Below are 14429 nucleotides of genomic sequence, written 5' to 3'. Positions count from 1 at the left end.
CTGAGCAGAATGAAGTTGCTAAAGTAGATGTGTGAATGATAGAATAGCGATGGTTGATTTGAAAAACTGGAAAAAAAATAGCAACCACACGGGAGAATAAAACAGCCACCAAACAATACTTTAGGGACCACCTTTAAAGAAAAACATCAGCGAAAAATTGGAATTAGCTTTTTCTATTTATTTAAGAAAATGCACTTTTCTATTTCTACACAACTTTATTTCTTACTTTTGTCTTGAACATGTTAACTGCGTTTCTATTCTGGTGCACTTTAATTACCCATGTGCTTCAATAAGGTTTTACAAATGGCTGATGGTCCTAGGTGTAGTTTATATGATTGGCTACATCCTTAAGAAACTGGAGGCTGATTTTGAGAATCTTGCAAGCACAAGTTGCAGCTATGTCAAGTCTTGCACAGTGCCTTTATCTTTGTCTCTTACAGCAAATACCTGTTGAAAATGACATCACTGTCAAAGCAAATGACATCACTGCAAAGGGAAATGACATCACAGACAAAGCAATTGCCATCAGTGCAAATAGATAAACAAAGCTGCTAACAAAGTTATTGAGGCAAAAAAAGAAGCAATCATTTGCAGTCGTCAACATTTCGCCTGTCTGATTTTCAAGCTACGACAGCACTGCCACAATCCTGGCGGCTGGCAGAATCACTCCACTCCTTTTCCACCAAAAATCTATGGCAGGTTGTCAGTGTCGATATTCGCTCTCTTTCCAACCGACTTTCCAATTCCGTCAGATCACTTTGAGAAGCCTCTTTCTGGACTTGGAAGTGCGAAAATGATTATCCTGGCATGAATGCTATAGATTTATCCTGACCTTTTCTGAATCTCTCTCTCCATATGGCATTCTGGGACCTACACAACTACACCACTGCCTTTTTAAAACAAGCATATGGTATACAACTTTTGGTACTGTTTTAACCCCAGTTTCAGAACGTTAGGCATGTTTCCTGGAAGCTCTAGATGTGATTGACTGCGTTCATGGTCTGCCTTTGTAAAAGGGGAAACAGTGCCAAAGATATACTTGAAAAGAGCCCTGTATACTTCTCAGTGAAGCAGGATCAGTGCAGTGAACTAGTCAGTGTCTAGGGAAAGTGTCAGAAAGAAAGACAGACGTGTTTATTAAAACCAATCACACTCAGAGGGAAATCTCAAAATGAATGACGTGGTGATTGGGACCAATCACAGTCTGGAAGAGTCTCTGAAAGAATGGCTTTGTGATTAGAACCAATCAAAGTCAAAGGGAGGAGTCTCAGAATAAATGCCAGAATGATTAATAATGCACTTATTACTTCCTGGCATACTGCACTTAATGTAAGGTATTTTGCATAATTTGTGCTGTAGTTCGAATGTTAGCTCCTCTTTTGTAAGTCGCTTTGGATAAAAGCGTCTGCCAAATGCATAAATGTAAATGTAAATGTAAATGATTAATATTCATCTCAGCAAGTAACCCATGCCCCTATATTACACAATTAATGATGATTTAATAAATTTAACGGATAAACAGATTAATTTTATGTATGTTTGTATTTGTCAAGGGCGGCACAGTGGCGCAGCAGGTAGTGTTGCAGTCACACAGCTCCAGCGACCTGGAGGTTGTGGGTTTGATTCCCGCTCCGGGTGACTGTCTGTGAGAAGTGTGGTGTGTTCTCCCTGTGTCTGCGTGGGTTTCCTCTCACACTCCAAAGTGTCTGTTTGTGTGTGTTACCCTGTGAAGGACTGGTGCACCCTCCAGGGTGTGTTCCTGTCCTGCACCCAATATTTCCAAGTAGGCTCTGGACCCACCGTGACCCTGAACTGGATAAGTGGTTACAGATAATGTAATAATCTATTATATATATTATATATTATAATGTTATAATATATTTTTTTTATTGTAGATATTGTGTTATTCTATGTTCATTCATTCAATATCTAAAACTGCTTTAGGGTCATGGTGGGTCCGAAGCATACCCAGAATCATTGGGCGGAAGATTGTTATTCTATGTATGTTATTCTACCTAGAAAATCAAAACATGTGAAGCTGAGTTTCACTGCTTTCACCTAACTCTCTCTCTCTCTCTCTCTCTCTCTCTCTCTCTCTCTCTCTCTCTCTCTCTCTCTCTCTCTCTCTCTCTTAGGAATTGGACAGGGGGTCCCAGTGGTAGCTCTGATTGTGGAGGGTGGTCCTAACGTGATTTCCATTGTGCTGGAGTACCTCCGGGATACGCCCCCGGTGCCTGTGGTGGTCTGTGATGGCAGTGGAAGAGCCTCGGACATCCTGGCCTTTGGCCACAAGTATTCAGAGGAGGGGGGGTAGGTGGAAAAGAACAATGTGTGACCCATAGGGAAGGTTCACCAAATATTCAGAAGATGCTTATACAAGACTAATCACATAAAAAACCCCTATATATGTATGGAAGTGGCTATTCTGAATAAACATAGGTCCACCTTGGCTGTCATTACAGAGAGGAAATCTGAGTAATGAACTCTTAGAAGGAATATAGTGAGAGTCTAGAAATGTAAATAAAGCAATAAAGCTTCTTATTACCCTACATACACACCCATGACAAACTCATCTAGATATAAAAAGAGGCAGACGCATTTCTTAAACACTATGTTTTTATGTCATGGGCTGTTAAACAACTTCTTAATTCCCCTCCGCTAATCTTAGTCCTTTTTAATTGGTTCCTCTTTTTTATGTTCATTGTTCTCTCTCTCTCTCTCTCTCTCTCTCTCTCTCTCTCTCTCTCTCTCTCTCTCTCTCTCTCTCTCTCTCTCTCTCTCTCTCTCTCTCACCCCAGGCTGATTAATGAGTCTTTGAGGGATCAGCTGCTGGTGACCATTCAGAAGACGTTCACTTACAGCCGCACCCAGGCCCAGCATCTCTTTATCATCTTGATGGAGTGCATGAAGAAGAAGGAGCTGGTGAGGAAACAGATGTAAACACCTGTAAACACACAGAAACACCTGGAATCAAACTGGAAAAACATGCAGCTGCCAGTCACCATTTTGTCTTAAGGATGACCATATATTTTTATATTGCTCATTCCTTTGAGTGATTTATTAATTCTAATCAATGCAAATTACAATATATATATAGAATATTATAAGAAAAAAATATAGTCAGCCATTTTGCCATTTTGTCCCCTTTGTTATTGTTCTTCTGGGGAGGCTTTACAAATAAATTTGGAACATTGCTTTGAGGATTTCATTGCATTCTGCCACATAAAGATTTATGAAGTCCTCTAGTGATGTTTACAGATGGTGCAGCTGGGACTGTAGATCCTGCATACTCCTATGTTGCAGAAGGGGGCATATCAGCTGGTTCTATATATGCTTGATTGGTGACCAATCTGGTGACCTGGCAGTAATATGGTCACCAGATTGATCACCTAGGTTGTAATCTGGCAGAGACATTCCTGGGACACTCTTGTTTTTTGTGGGTGAGCATTATCTTCCCGTTGGAAGCCGGGCCATCAGAGGCAACACATGGCCACAGGACGTCCTGCACATATATTGCTGAGCTGTTAGTGTCCCTCGTATCACTACTAGGGGTGATCGACTGTCATATGTGTTGGCTATAGATTATCACACCAGCAGCTGGGGCAGTGTGTTGCTCCACAGCAAAGGCAGGATTGAACCTCTCACCACAAGGCCTCCATACTCAACCCTGACCATTGTCAGATTCCAAAAAAAAACTCGGATTAGTTGCTAAAGACGATGCGGTTCCAGTCCGTAGCAGTCCAGGTCTCGACTATCCCGCTTCTCTCAGGCCATTCTCAAACACTGTGCCCGCTTTGAAAGTCTGTCAACTGGACAAAATGTCTTTGAGTGTGTGGTAGAGGCATGTCTCTCATCACAGAGGTACAATATCTACCTAAGACGTAAATGCATGCCATTTTAATATGTTAATTATACACTCTATGAGCTCTGCTTTCCTTGTACCTGTAGTATTATCAAAGTTAGGCCACAACTGACCACTGAAGGATTACAGAAAAGCAAACACACACACCAACAGATGGACAACAGTCTCTAACTGTATTGCAACAAAGGAAGTGTGTTTACCAAAATGGCCAGTGACTGTAAATTAATCTAGAAGATCATAAGTGTCATCCCTTTCTCTGTGTGTGTAGAACCGGGCCTGTTACTGTTCTCCTCCAAGCGTGTAGCGCTCACAGAACATTTTATCAACAGCAGTTCAAAAAGACGCAGTAACTGACTTCCCATGTCTTAAAGCACTCATAATTTCTTGTTTCTAATGGTCAGTGACTGGAGTGGTCAGCGATTCTCATTAAGTAACTGAAATTGATGATGTTCCCCGAAGACCCCATAATTCTCTGCCCAGTGCTAATGTGTAGAGCCTTTATGAAGGTAAGTGTCCCTAGGTGTGTCCTGTCACAGAATCATTAGCGTCCACTTCGCTGCTGAGAAATGTCACATGAACGCTGACCTCCTCGGGGAACAGAACTGTCTGTTCACGTCAGCTTTGCTCTTCGTCAAACACACTCCTGCTCACACACTCGCTCGGCCTCTCTCACGCTTTCAAACTCCCTCTCCATTTGCGCTGCCTCTTCATATTGACACCACGCTCTCACACCCTCACAGCAGGAAATTCCAGAGCTCTCAGAGAGCCAGTCCCCAGCGGTTCTTACAACATGTGGCCAAAAGTATCTGGACATCAGTTCAACAGAAGTGTAGCAATACGGAACTTGTCCAATGGAGCTTCATGAGAATCATAGACTCATGATATTTTCTATGATATATTTATTGTATTGGCCCTATTTTTGGCTTATTACTAAGTTCTTCTTTCTGATTACTACATATATTTAAAATATACACACTGAACGATAACGGGCTTAGGAACACCTAACTTGTATCTACACTCATTGTCCATTTTATGAGTGCCACTGAACATTGCTACCATTCTACAATTACAGACACTAGTCCACCTGTTTCTCTGCATACATTCTTATCCCCATAAGAGAGAGAGAGTATGTAGGTATGTAGTTAAGTTTAATTGGTGTAACCAACTAATTCCTATTAGTTGCTGAATGATAATCAGATGAAAAATTAATGACTGAATAATAATCCTCTGCAGTTTAAAGGGTTAAAAGTTCACCAGCAGAAATCCGTTTCCATCCTGTGTGCCATGTATCTGAGATCCAATTAATGAATATAATTATAAAATCTAATTACCGAACGCCATGGAGTGGTTCATAAATCTCAGACTTAATGTAAATAAGCTCAGCCACAATGCCCTCAAGTGAAAATATAGATTCAGTGTGTTCAGATACACAGATTCAAAACTGTATTCAAATGGATTTAGATCATTTCTATTGAAGCATTCATTGTTAAAAATATTACAGTGTTTTCACTCTACTTTTTTTTTTATTATTTCCCTTTCCCCCACGTGGCATTTGTTGCTCACTTCATTCATTCATTGTCTGTAACCACTTATCCAATTCAGGGTCGTGGTGGGTCCAAAGCCTACCTGGAATCATTGGGCGCAAGGCAGGAATACACCCTGGAGGGGGCGCCAGTCCTTCACAGGGCAACACACACTCACACACCTATGGACACTATTTTTTGAGTCGCCAATCCACCTACAAACATGTGTTTTTGGACTGTGGGAGGAAACCTGAGCACCCGGAGGAAACCCACGCAGACACAGGGAGAACACACCACACTCCTCACAGACAGTCACCCGGAGGAAACCCACGCGGACACAGGGAGAACACACCACACTCCTCACAGACAGTCACCCGGAGCGGGTATCGAACACACAACCTCCAGGTCCCTGGAGCTGTGTAACTGCAACACTACCTGCTGTGCCACCGTGCCGCCCTATTATAAAACACCACTTGCTTTTACATTTTGTTTCATTTAAACTTTAATATAACCAGGCAAGTCATTAAGAGAATGCCTCCTCCAGGGTGTGTTCCCGCCATGTGCCCAGTGATTCTGGGTAGGCTCTGGACCCTCCGCAACCCTGAATTGGATAAGCAGTTACTGAAAATGGATGGATGGATAGATAGGTAGATAGATAGATAGATAGATAGATAGATAGATAGATAGATAGATAGATAGATAGATAGAGAGAGAGAGAGATAGATAAGTAATATCCCATGTAATCAGGAATACGAGACTCTGTGTGTGTGTGTGTGTGGGTTGTGGGGGTGTTGTTTGACTGATGTTTTGGCAGATGTGAGTGTGGCACATGTGCAGTGAGCTTGCCAAGAGCTTTACAGCACCATTTGACATCTCTCTCTCTCTCTCTCTCTCTCTCTCTGTGCCATTCTGACTTCTGACTTCAAAGTGTCCACAGTGTTACTCATAGGAACCAGACATCTGAACATTTCAGTGCCAATCTGCCCCTGAACACATGGCCAATAAATTTGGTGAAGTAGGGATTGGGCTGTTTTTCCAAGCTGGGCTAGCCCTTAGTCACGAACGATGAGGTAATGCTACTTCATACAAAAATATTTTAAACAATTATATACTTCCCAATATGTGGGAAAAGTTTGGTGAAGGCCTTTTTCTGTTTCAATATTACTGTGCCCCTTTGCATCCAGAGAGGTCCACAAAGACGCTTTAATGTTTTTGTTCAGGAGGAATGTCAGAAACTCCAATCAAATTTGTCTACATCTCAGTGAATATGTAAAATATAAATATGGGGGAAATTTTATTTATTTATTTATTTATTTATTTATTTATTTATTTTATGAACGAAGCTCATTAAGTCTCTTATACCACCACTGCTGTTTTACATTCATCATGCACACATCCTACAAGCAGCAAGCAGATGGGAAAGCTCAAGCCGATTCCTCTCAGGCTAAACGCTCTGAACAAGTGCATACACTTTAATGGGTGATTGGAGAGCTACTTAAAAACAAGCACTGCAACATTTTTATCATTCATACATCAAAATAGTGAAAGATATTAGAACACATCTGGGGATGGATTATATTCCAGCAGCTAGTGTAAAGACTGAGATCTCAATTTTTGTGGATTTTTAGTTACCTACATCTTTTGAACACAGCAGCTGTCCTTTACATTGTGTCCTTCACAATGAATGAACTAATAGATAATGTTCCAAAATTACTTGGAATGAAACCTTTTTACATTCATTTCCGTTGAAAGTTAAGGAGGGTACAGTTAAAGTCATGTAAAGTTAATATTTTGGGGCATGTTTTTAAGTGGACAGCGAGAATATATGGAATGAACAGTTGCTCTATAGTGAATAAAGTTTGATGTATATTAATTGACCCTTGATATGCACTAAATGATCACTAGATTAAGAACATCCCTTGTATTTACACACATTGTCCAGTTTATCCGCTCCACTGACCATACTGGAGCACTTTGTAGATCTGCAATTACAGACTGTAGTCCACTTGATTTCACCCTGCTCTTCAACGGTCAGGACCCCCACAGGACCCCCACAGGACCCCCACAGGACCACCACATTCTCAGCGCTGCAGTGACACTCATGTGGTGCCGATGTGTTAGTGTGTGTTGCAATGAGTGTAGGTACAAGGTGGGTGTTCCTAATTCAGTTCAGTGTGTGTATATATAAAAAATATACACAGTGGTGGGAAAAAGTGCCCCCTTCATGGTTTCTTTTTTATTTGCTTGTTTGTCACTCATAAATGTTTCAGATCATCAAACATATTTAGATATTAGTCAAAGGCAACACAAGTAAACACAACATGCAGTTTTTAAATGAAGGTTATTATTATTAAGGGAGAAAAAAAATCCAAAACATTTTCACACAGGGACATGTAGGTTTGGATTTTTTTTCTCCCTTAATAATAATAACCTTCATTTAAAAACTGCATGTTGTGTTTACTTGTGTTGCCTTTGACTAATATCTAAATTTGTTGGATAATCTGAAACATTTAAGAACATTTAAACATTTAAAACATGCAAAAAAAAAAAGAAATCATGATTGGGCAAACACTTTTTCACACCACTGTACACACGCACACACACACACACCCACACACACATTTTAGTATCCAAGATGCCATGTTCCTTCCATAATGTTGGATGTTGTCATGTTTTATAATATAAAATAATTTTCAAACTACTGTTTATGAAAATTAATAATAATTTATCACCTAAAACCATACTAAAGCTAACAATAATGAAATGACAAAATGTGATTAAAACTAATACACATTTCAGTCAAAAGACTAAGACTTAAACTACATTAAAATGCTCCAGAGCATTCCATTCAGTGTCATTAATTACAGTAGAGATTAAACAAGTTGTGTTGCTGAATTCGCCACATAGGGAATTTCAAACATTCTGTATTGTTTAAAGTATTGTTTACATAGTGGCTAGAAATGCAGATGCTTGTGTAGGTGTTGCCAGTCACGTGGATGGTGCATATGTAATCCATGTCACCCATCAGCAACTGCTTACAATTCTTGAAACCCGAGACCGCATGCTAATGTAAAAGGCAATTAGAATGTATAGCAGTGAGTAACCCTCATCTGGTCCAGTTACAGACAGCATATGGAGTGTTATTCTTTGCTTATTCCTTTGTGTATAGTACTCAGACCCATGAAGATATCCTAGTTCTACCATGCCTGATAATAATCAACACTTGGTAAACAGTGTATATCACACCTTTAATCCGCTCAGAGTTGTGGTGTTAATACACTGGGCATAAAGAAATCTAGAGAGGATTATGGATATAACTGGCCACATTTCTACAAGCAAAGGACATATCCATAACCTGCTCCCAAAGGTCTCCTCGGCTTTCTCCCTTTTGAACGTTTTGATATTTACACAGATGTGTTTTGTACAAGTTGCAGCATGAGGGCTTTCGATGTTCAGAGACTCCACTCTGGGTAGCCTTAGCCTTTAGATGTCTTGCGGCATGTGTAGGAGGCTCTCCAGAGCTTTAGAATAAGTGTGGAAGGCACGTACAGCTTCCATAATGCCTCAGCACTATCAGTCACACTAGTCACGAGCCTCTTGGCTTTGATCTCTGGCGGCGTAACATGTCAGTTGTTGTTAGTGGGGATTTTGCATGTGTGTGTAGTGAGTCAGGAAAATGAGTTGGGATACAGTTCAATTCTTGGGCTTCGTTTGATGTTCCCAAAAGCCAACTGGGGTCTTAAAGGTCCCTGTGCTGCCTACCTTGTCCTAAGGGCTTGTAGATATTGTGCTGGCATCTACCTGCGATGAGAGCAAGAACGGGAAAGGAAGGATTGAGTGATTGCTTCCTGCCTATCCTTGTTCACACAGTATTGTTTAGGATCTGAGTCCTACTTTTTTTTGTGCCCTTCCATCTTCCAATTCTCCAAGGTCAGGTGGGGTAAGACAGGGGTTTTCAAGCTTTTTCAACATGCACCCACTTTAGTGTGTCCATTTTAAATCTGCCACGATTTTCTTAAAATATTTAATGTTAAAGCAACACTATGTAGTATTTTTCTTTTAAAATCACATCTTCAAAATGAGTGTCATGATCTGCCACTGCTACTCTAGGCTCAGCACTGCAGAAACTGCACTATTTAACTTGTGGGGGAGTCAACTACCATTCAAGTCATTCAGTCAACTACCAGCTTCCTCCCCATCTCCACTGATCTCAGTACAGTGCTGTATAAATGTATTATCCAAGGAGTGGGGACCCAGGGGCAAAAATCGCAAATCTTAGCGTTCCTTTAAGTAAATGTGCTCCTAGTGTCATGTGACAGTTTGGAACTATCTCGACCCACAGCTTCTTGCCCTTCCGTGGCACTGTGCAAATATGTAGCACCATGGCTCAAGACATGAGGCTTTTTAGATTGATTTGCACTATTTTTAAATTTGGCAAATCACAGGTATATTTTTTTATACTTGTCAATCCATTTCAATCCACAGGTTGAAAACACGCCTTGATAAGATATAGAAAAGCACTGGAATCTCAGTCCCGGGTCATACAGAAACAACAGAGATATTAGCATTCTCTTCCAGGCGCGCCTTGTGGGATCATGTGAGTGGCAGGTCGGAAAGGAGCCCTCCGCATGCTGGGGAAGGTGACACGTGTGAGGCCAGGTGCTCCCCCATTGGTGTCTCTATTGTGTGAAATGCTGGAGGCAGGCTACAATAAGATGCCACAAGAATAGAGGCAGAATCAGAGGCGCCAGTCTTCACGAGTTTACATTCCAGAGCATTTAGGCGACGTGTTCTCAATGTGGCCTGCCACGGCAGCGCTGTCGTTCGCGGTCCTAATTGTGATGAATATTCATTCTGCTCGGTGTATGCGAGACAACCGAAATAAGCTGCCAAACAAAAGGACATTAGGCTCGGCTCTGTGCCTGCTCCTTGCTCTTATTTCTGAAGTCATTCTGCTCTCAATCTGCCTCTCCATGGAAAGCCCAAGGATCGCACAGTGAGGGAGCAATGATTCTATTTATCAAACTGACAGGAAGGGAGGGGATTCCTCGCATACTTTTGAATGCTCTCTCTCTCTCTCTCTCTCTCCGAAAAAAAAAAAAAAAACGGGAGGCACAGAAGGAGTAATGCTGCCAAAGCTCATGTTCTCTTCATAGAATTAAATATGGGATGTCTTACAATGCTTTTGTTATCTCTCTCTCTCTCTCTCTCTCTCTCTCTCTCCCTCTCTCTCTCTCTCTCTCTCTCTCTCTCTCTCTCTCTCTCCCCTCTCTCTCTCTCTCTCTCTCTCTCTCTCTCTCCCTCTCTCTCTCCCTCTCTCTCTCTCTCTCTCTCTCTCTCTCTCTCTCTCTCTCTGACAACACTGCTCAGTCAACAATGCTCCATTCTAAGCCTGCGCATGAATACATAAGCAGAATGCTTACTGGAGGCTACGCCCTCTTCCTCCTCCCTTTTGACCATCTTCAATGATTCATAGACATCAAGGTGAATAACTCATGAGGGAGGAGGCTGCTTCCGGAGCTAGAAATGGATGTTGGATCATCTGGTTGCTACAAAAAACCTGTACCTTGCACCACTGTTGTGCCGCTAAGTCCCAACTGTCAAACCGAGCCCTGGTGCTGTACACTTTGAAGGGGGCAGTTGTCTTTCCTAGGGAGTGAGAATGACAAGCTTTCCCATCTTTTCCCACTGACCGAGTTTCAGGTTCTTTAAACAGCACCAGTGCAACTGTATTTACAGTTACAGTATTGTCAGTGGCAGGGGGCGGTGGTGGCATGGGGAACCTAAGCCCACTCCAAGAAGACTCCAAGACTTGTAGGTCATTTAAAATATAAATTTTTATGAATTTAAAGCAATTTTGTTCATGAATCCTGTTGTGGGAATGTTTATAAATACATTTATACAGTGTTATAGGGTACGCATAACCTGGCATAATCCTATATACAGTCTTGCAAATGTAAATGCATATACAGTGTAAAGCATTATGATTAGAGGACTATTAAATGAGCTTCCCAATAAAATTTAATATAAACCAATTTTCTTTCAAAGGATTTTTTTTATTCCTTCCGTCAAGTTGGTAAATCTTCAGCAGGGAGCAAGGACTTTCTATGAATATATTTTAATATTAAACTCCACATAATCCAAAGTTATTCATGACTATCTGTTTCCTAATATTTATTTAAAAAATGAAAATATTTGTGTCGTTAAACATAAGATATTTATAAGCTATAGACTATTTTAATGCCTGCTATGGCAGTGTGCATTAGAGAATGCGTTATAGATTTACTAAAGAAACCCCTGGTAGAACCATCGTTTTTAAGTGTGAAGCCGGACTTCCAGAACTTTCTTCATAAAAATATATTTCAGAATGGAAGCAGTACTATATGTGACTCATGGTGTTAACTAGGATCATCACAATGAATAAAGAACCCTAAAAGAACCCTCTTTGTATTGTAGTGAGTGTAGTACACCTATTTCCAGTAACCGTGTACACAAATGTAACATGTCCCACCAGTGTCCCATATGTCCAATCTCCACTGGAACACATTTTTACCGTCAAGGCGCTCACTTACATAATGCGCCATCACTCACTCTGGAGTACCCTTAAGGAGAGCGAGCTGATGAAATGTTTGTGCTGCCTCTGTTCCGTCCACACACTTTTTAAGAAACAATGCTTCAGAGCCAAAAATACCGCCCATGGTTTGCGCCATCTCCTTCATACATTATTGATCGACCCCATGCATTATTGATTGATGATAATGTATTATTGATCAAGAGTTACTGAGAGGCACAAGCAGAGGAGGTGGCTTCTTTCCGTCAAACACATCTTTGACCGTCAGATCCTAACTGCCATCGATTACACTTGTTAAGTGGACAGTAAGGCAGTGGGACCGTGTCGGAATGGAGCCAAAAATGTAGAAATGATCTCGTGTTTCTCATGCATTCTGAGCCATGTTCAATCACTGAACGTGGCTTCCTATTCTATTTTGGGTTCCTTTTCATGGTTAAGTCTACAGAGTCCATCAAAATGAAGGAAGCTCTCTTGACTCTTTCAGTATTATCATGACTCTTGACCTTAAAATAAAATCATAAATGGGCGCCCTCTAGTGACCCAGGAACGACGCAGGACAGTCGGTGACTCACCAGAGAGAATAAGAAATGAAAGAATCCATGAGGTGAAAGACAATTTGATGAGTCATGAATGATTAATGACAGGACAAGTGGTGGTGTAATTAAGGGGAGGTGGACGGACGTATGGTCGTGCATGAGATGAATGAATGGATGAATTGACAAGTGATGAGAAGATGGATTGTGGAAAGACAGATGGATAATAGCCAAAGAGAAAAGGATGGATGGATGGATGCATTGGTTTGGGATATGGCTAGATGAATGGTGGATAAATATGAATGGTCCAAAGTAAATAAACAGAGCTGAATAAGTGTTGGACGTGAGGGATTGTCTTTGTACTAACAGACGGCCATCTGAGATTGAGAGAAGAAAGGAGGGGTGTGTGTATACAGTTATATATGTGTGCTCCTGTGGTGAGGGGGGTGGGGTTTAGCTGCTGGTAAATGAAGATAAATACTCCTCTCTTTCTCTCAGTGTGACCCAGTGAGGCATGATGCTGACTTACAGTCCACTAAATGACAAGCACATTAGGCAGTTCCATTGTTCTAACAATTACTGCACACTAACCATTCTGCACTCCAGCCTCTGTGCATATAGCTATTCATTCAGCATGAAATAGGTGCAAACCCAAGCTTTAAAAAATGCAGTGTTTCTTTCATAGTATGTCCCTTTTAAATATATTTAATTTAAACAGATACCAAAGTGGATTTATGAATCATTGCTAACTGGATTTTTTTTGCATTTCTCTTTTTGATTTGTATATGTGCTGAAATGTACCTGAATCCACGTACACACTGTACACATCTGTACTTCTGTACACGGCTGTTCTAGTTCCCCAGATAAAAGAACGGACAGCGAGTGACCACTACACCACAGAAGATGTCAGGAGGACTAGATCAAAGGCAGTAATCCTGGCTGTAGGGACCTTCAGGAAGCTTTGACGATTAGGGAAGCAATGGGTTACGGGTCTGAGCTGTGGGTTTGAATGAGTAGCCCAGGGGTGACGGGTCTGAACTTTGTAAAAAGCCAGATGGTTTTGATGTGGCATCTCGTAAGTCCACAGGTGGCTGCTTCTGGTTAAATTAGTAATGCGTTTTATTACACGGCCAAATGTTAACGGACACCTGCTCATCCAAAGTTTCATCTGAAGTGAAGAGCAACTGAGAGATGGTAGTTAGATCGAGTGTGCTGTACTTACAAATGACAACAGCATCATCTAAGGTGGAATGATATGTTTGAGTAAGAAGCTGACTGTAGCTTGAATTACCACAGAAACACATTTATAACTCAAGCTGTTTAATTTTGTATCAGTATCGGTCTGTGTTTACTTTCATGCAGTTAGCGGTCTTCCCAATTTTGTCAGTTCCTTCTTAAGTAATCTCAGTAACAGCATAAATACGCATTCACTCCACCGTCCAAACCCCTCCAGCTCCTGAGCCAGTTTGGACTGAGAGACTTAGTTTGTTTCTCATTTACTGAACGAGGGCTGTGTTCAAACACTGGACCTTTTTTCCTCTGCACAAACAAACCAGCAAGCTAATGGTGAGGAAACATTCTCTGGATTTTAAAAGAAGTGTATTGGAATAAACTTGTGAACATCACCTTTAACTGCAAATCTAGTTCAAATTAAAACTACACTAGCCCTGCATTTTTTCTCATTTCCTTATAGGCACTAAAGTGCTTTGTGTGTTTGTTTTCCACATGTTTATGGCCATATTCTGGCCTTTTGCAGGACATACGAATGGTGACTGCATTATCACCAGGGCAGATATGACCTGAGCATTCAAACGAGCCTTGGCCTGGACTCCCATGTAATAAATGATGCCTTCAGAGACATCCAACACGAGTGGGATTTGTGGTGTTATTGTTATCTGTTCAAACACGGTGCTGGCTCATTAATTCCAGCACGTCCCGCA

The 14429-nt window shown here is 41.2% G+C and overlaps 1 protein-coding gene across 5 annotated transcripts in view; it reads left to right on the top strand.

The window, feature by feature from the left end:
- The window catches only part of LOC136676308 (transient receptor potential cation channel subfamily M member 3-like), a 245408-nt gene that overhangs the window by 169248 nt on the left and 61731 nt on the right, over positions 1–14429 (top strand). For all 5 annotated transcript variants that reach the window (XM_066653207.1, XM_066653205.1, XM_066653204.1 and 2 more), the window contains exons 7-8: positions 2136–2310; positions 2799–2922. In XM_066653207.1, the coding sequence (XP_066509304.1) occupies positions 2136–2310; positions 2799–2922 (299 nt within the window). The remainder of the gene's footprint in view (positions 1–2135; positions 2311–2798; positions 2923–14429) is intronic.

Source organism: Hoplias malabaricus, chromosome X2 (genome assembly GCF_029633855.1).
Source record: "Hoplias malabaricus isolate fHopMal1 chromosome X2, fHopMal1.hap1, whole genome shotgun sequence".
NCBI classification, from domain to species: domain Eukaryota; kingdom Metazoa; phylum Chordata; class Actinopteri; order Characiformes; family Erythrinidae; genus Hoplias; species Hoplias malabaricus.
Note: the sequence above shows the minus strand (reverse complement) of the source record. Positions and strands in the feature narration are given on the sequence as shown.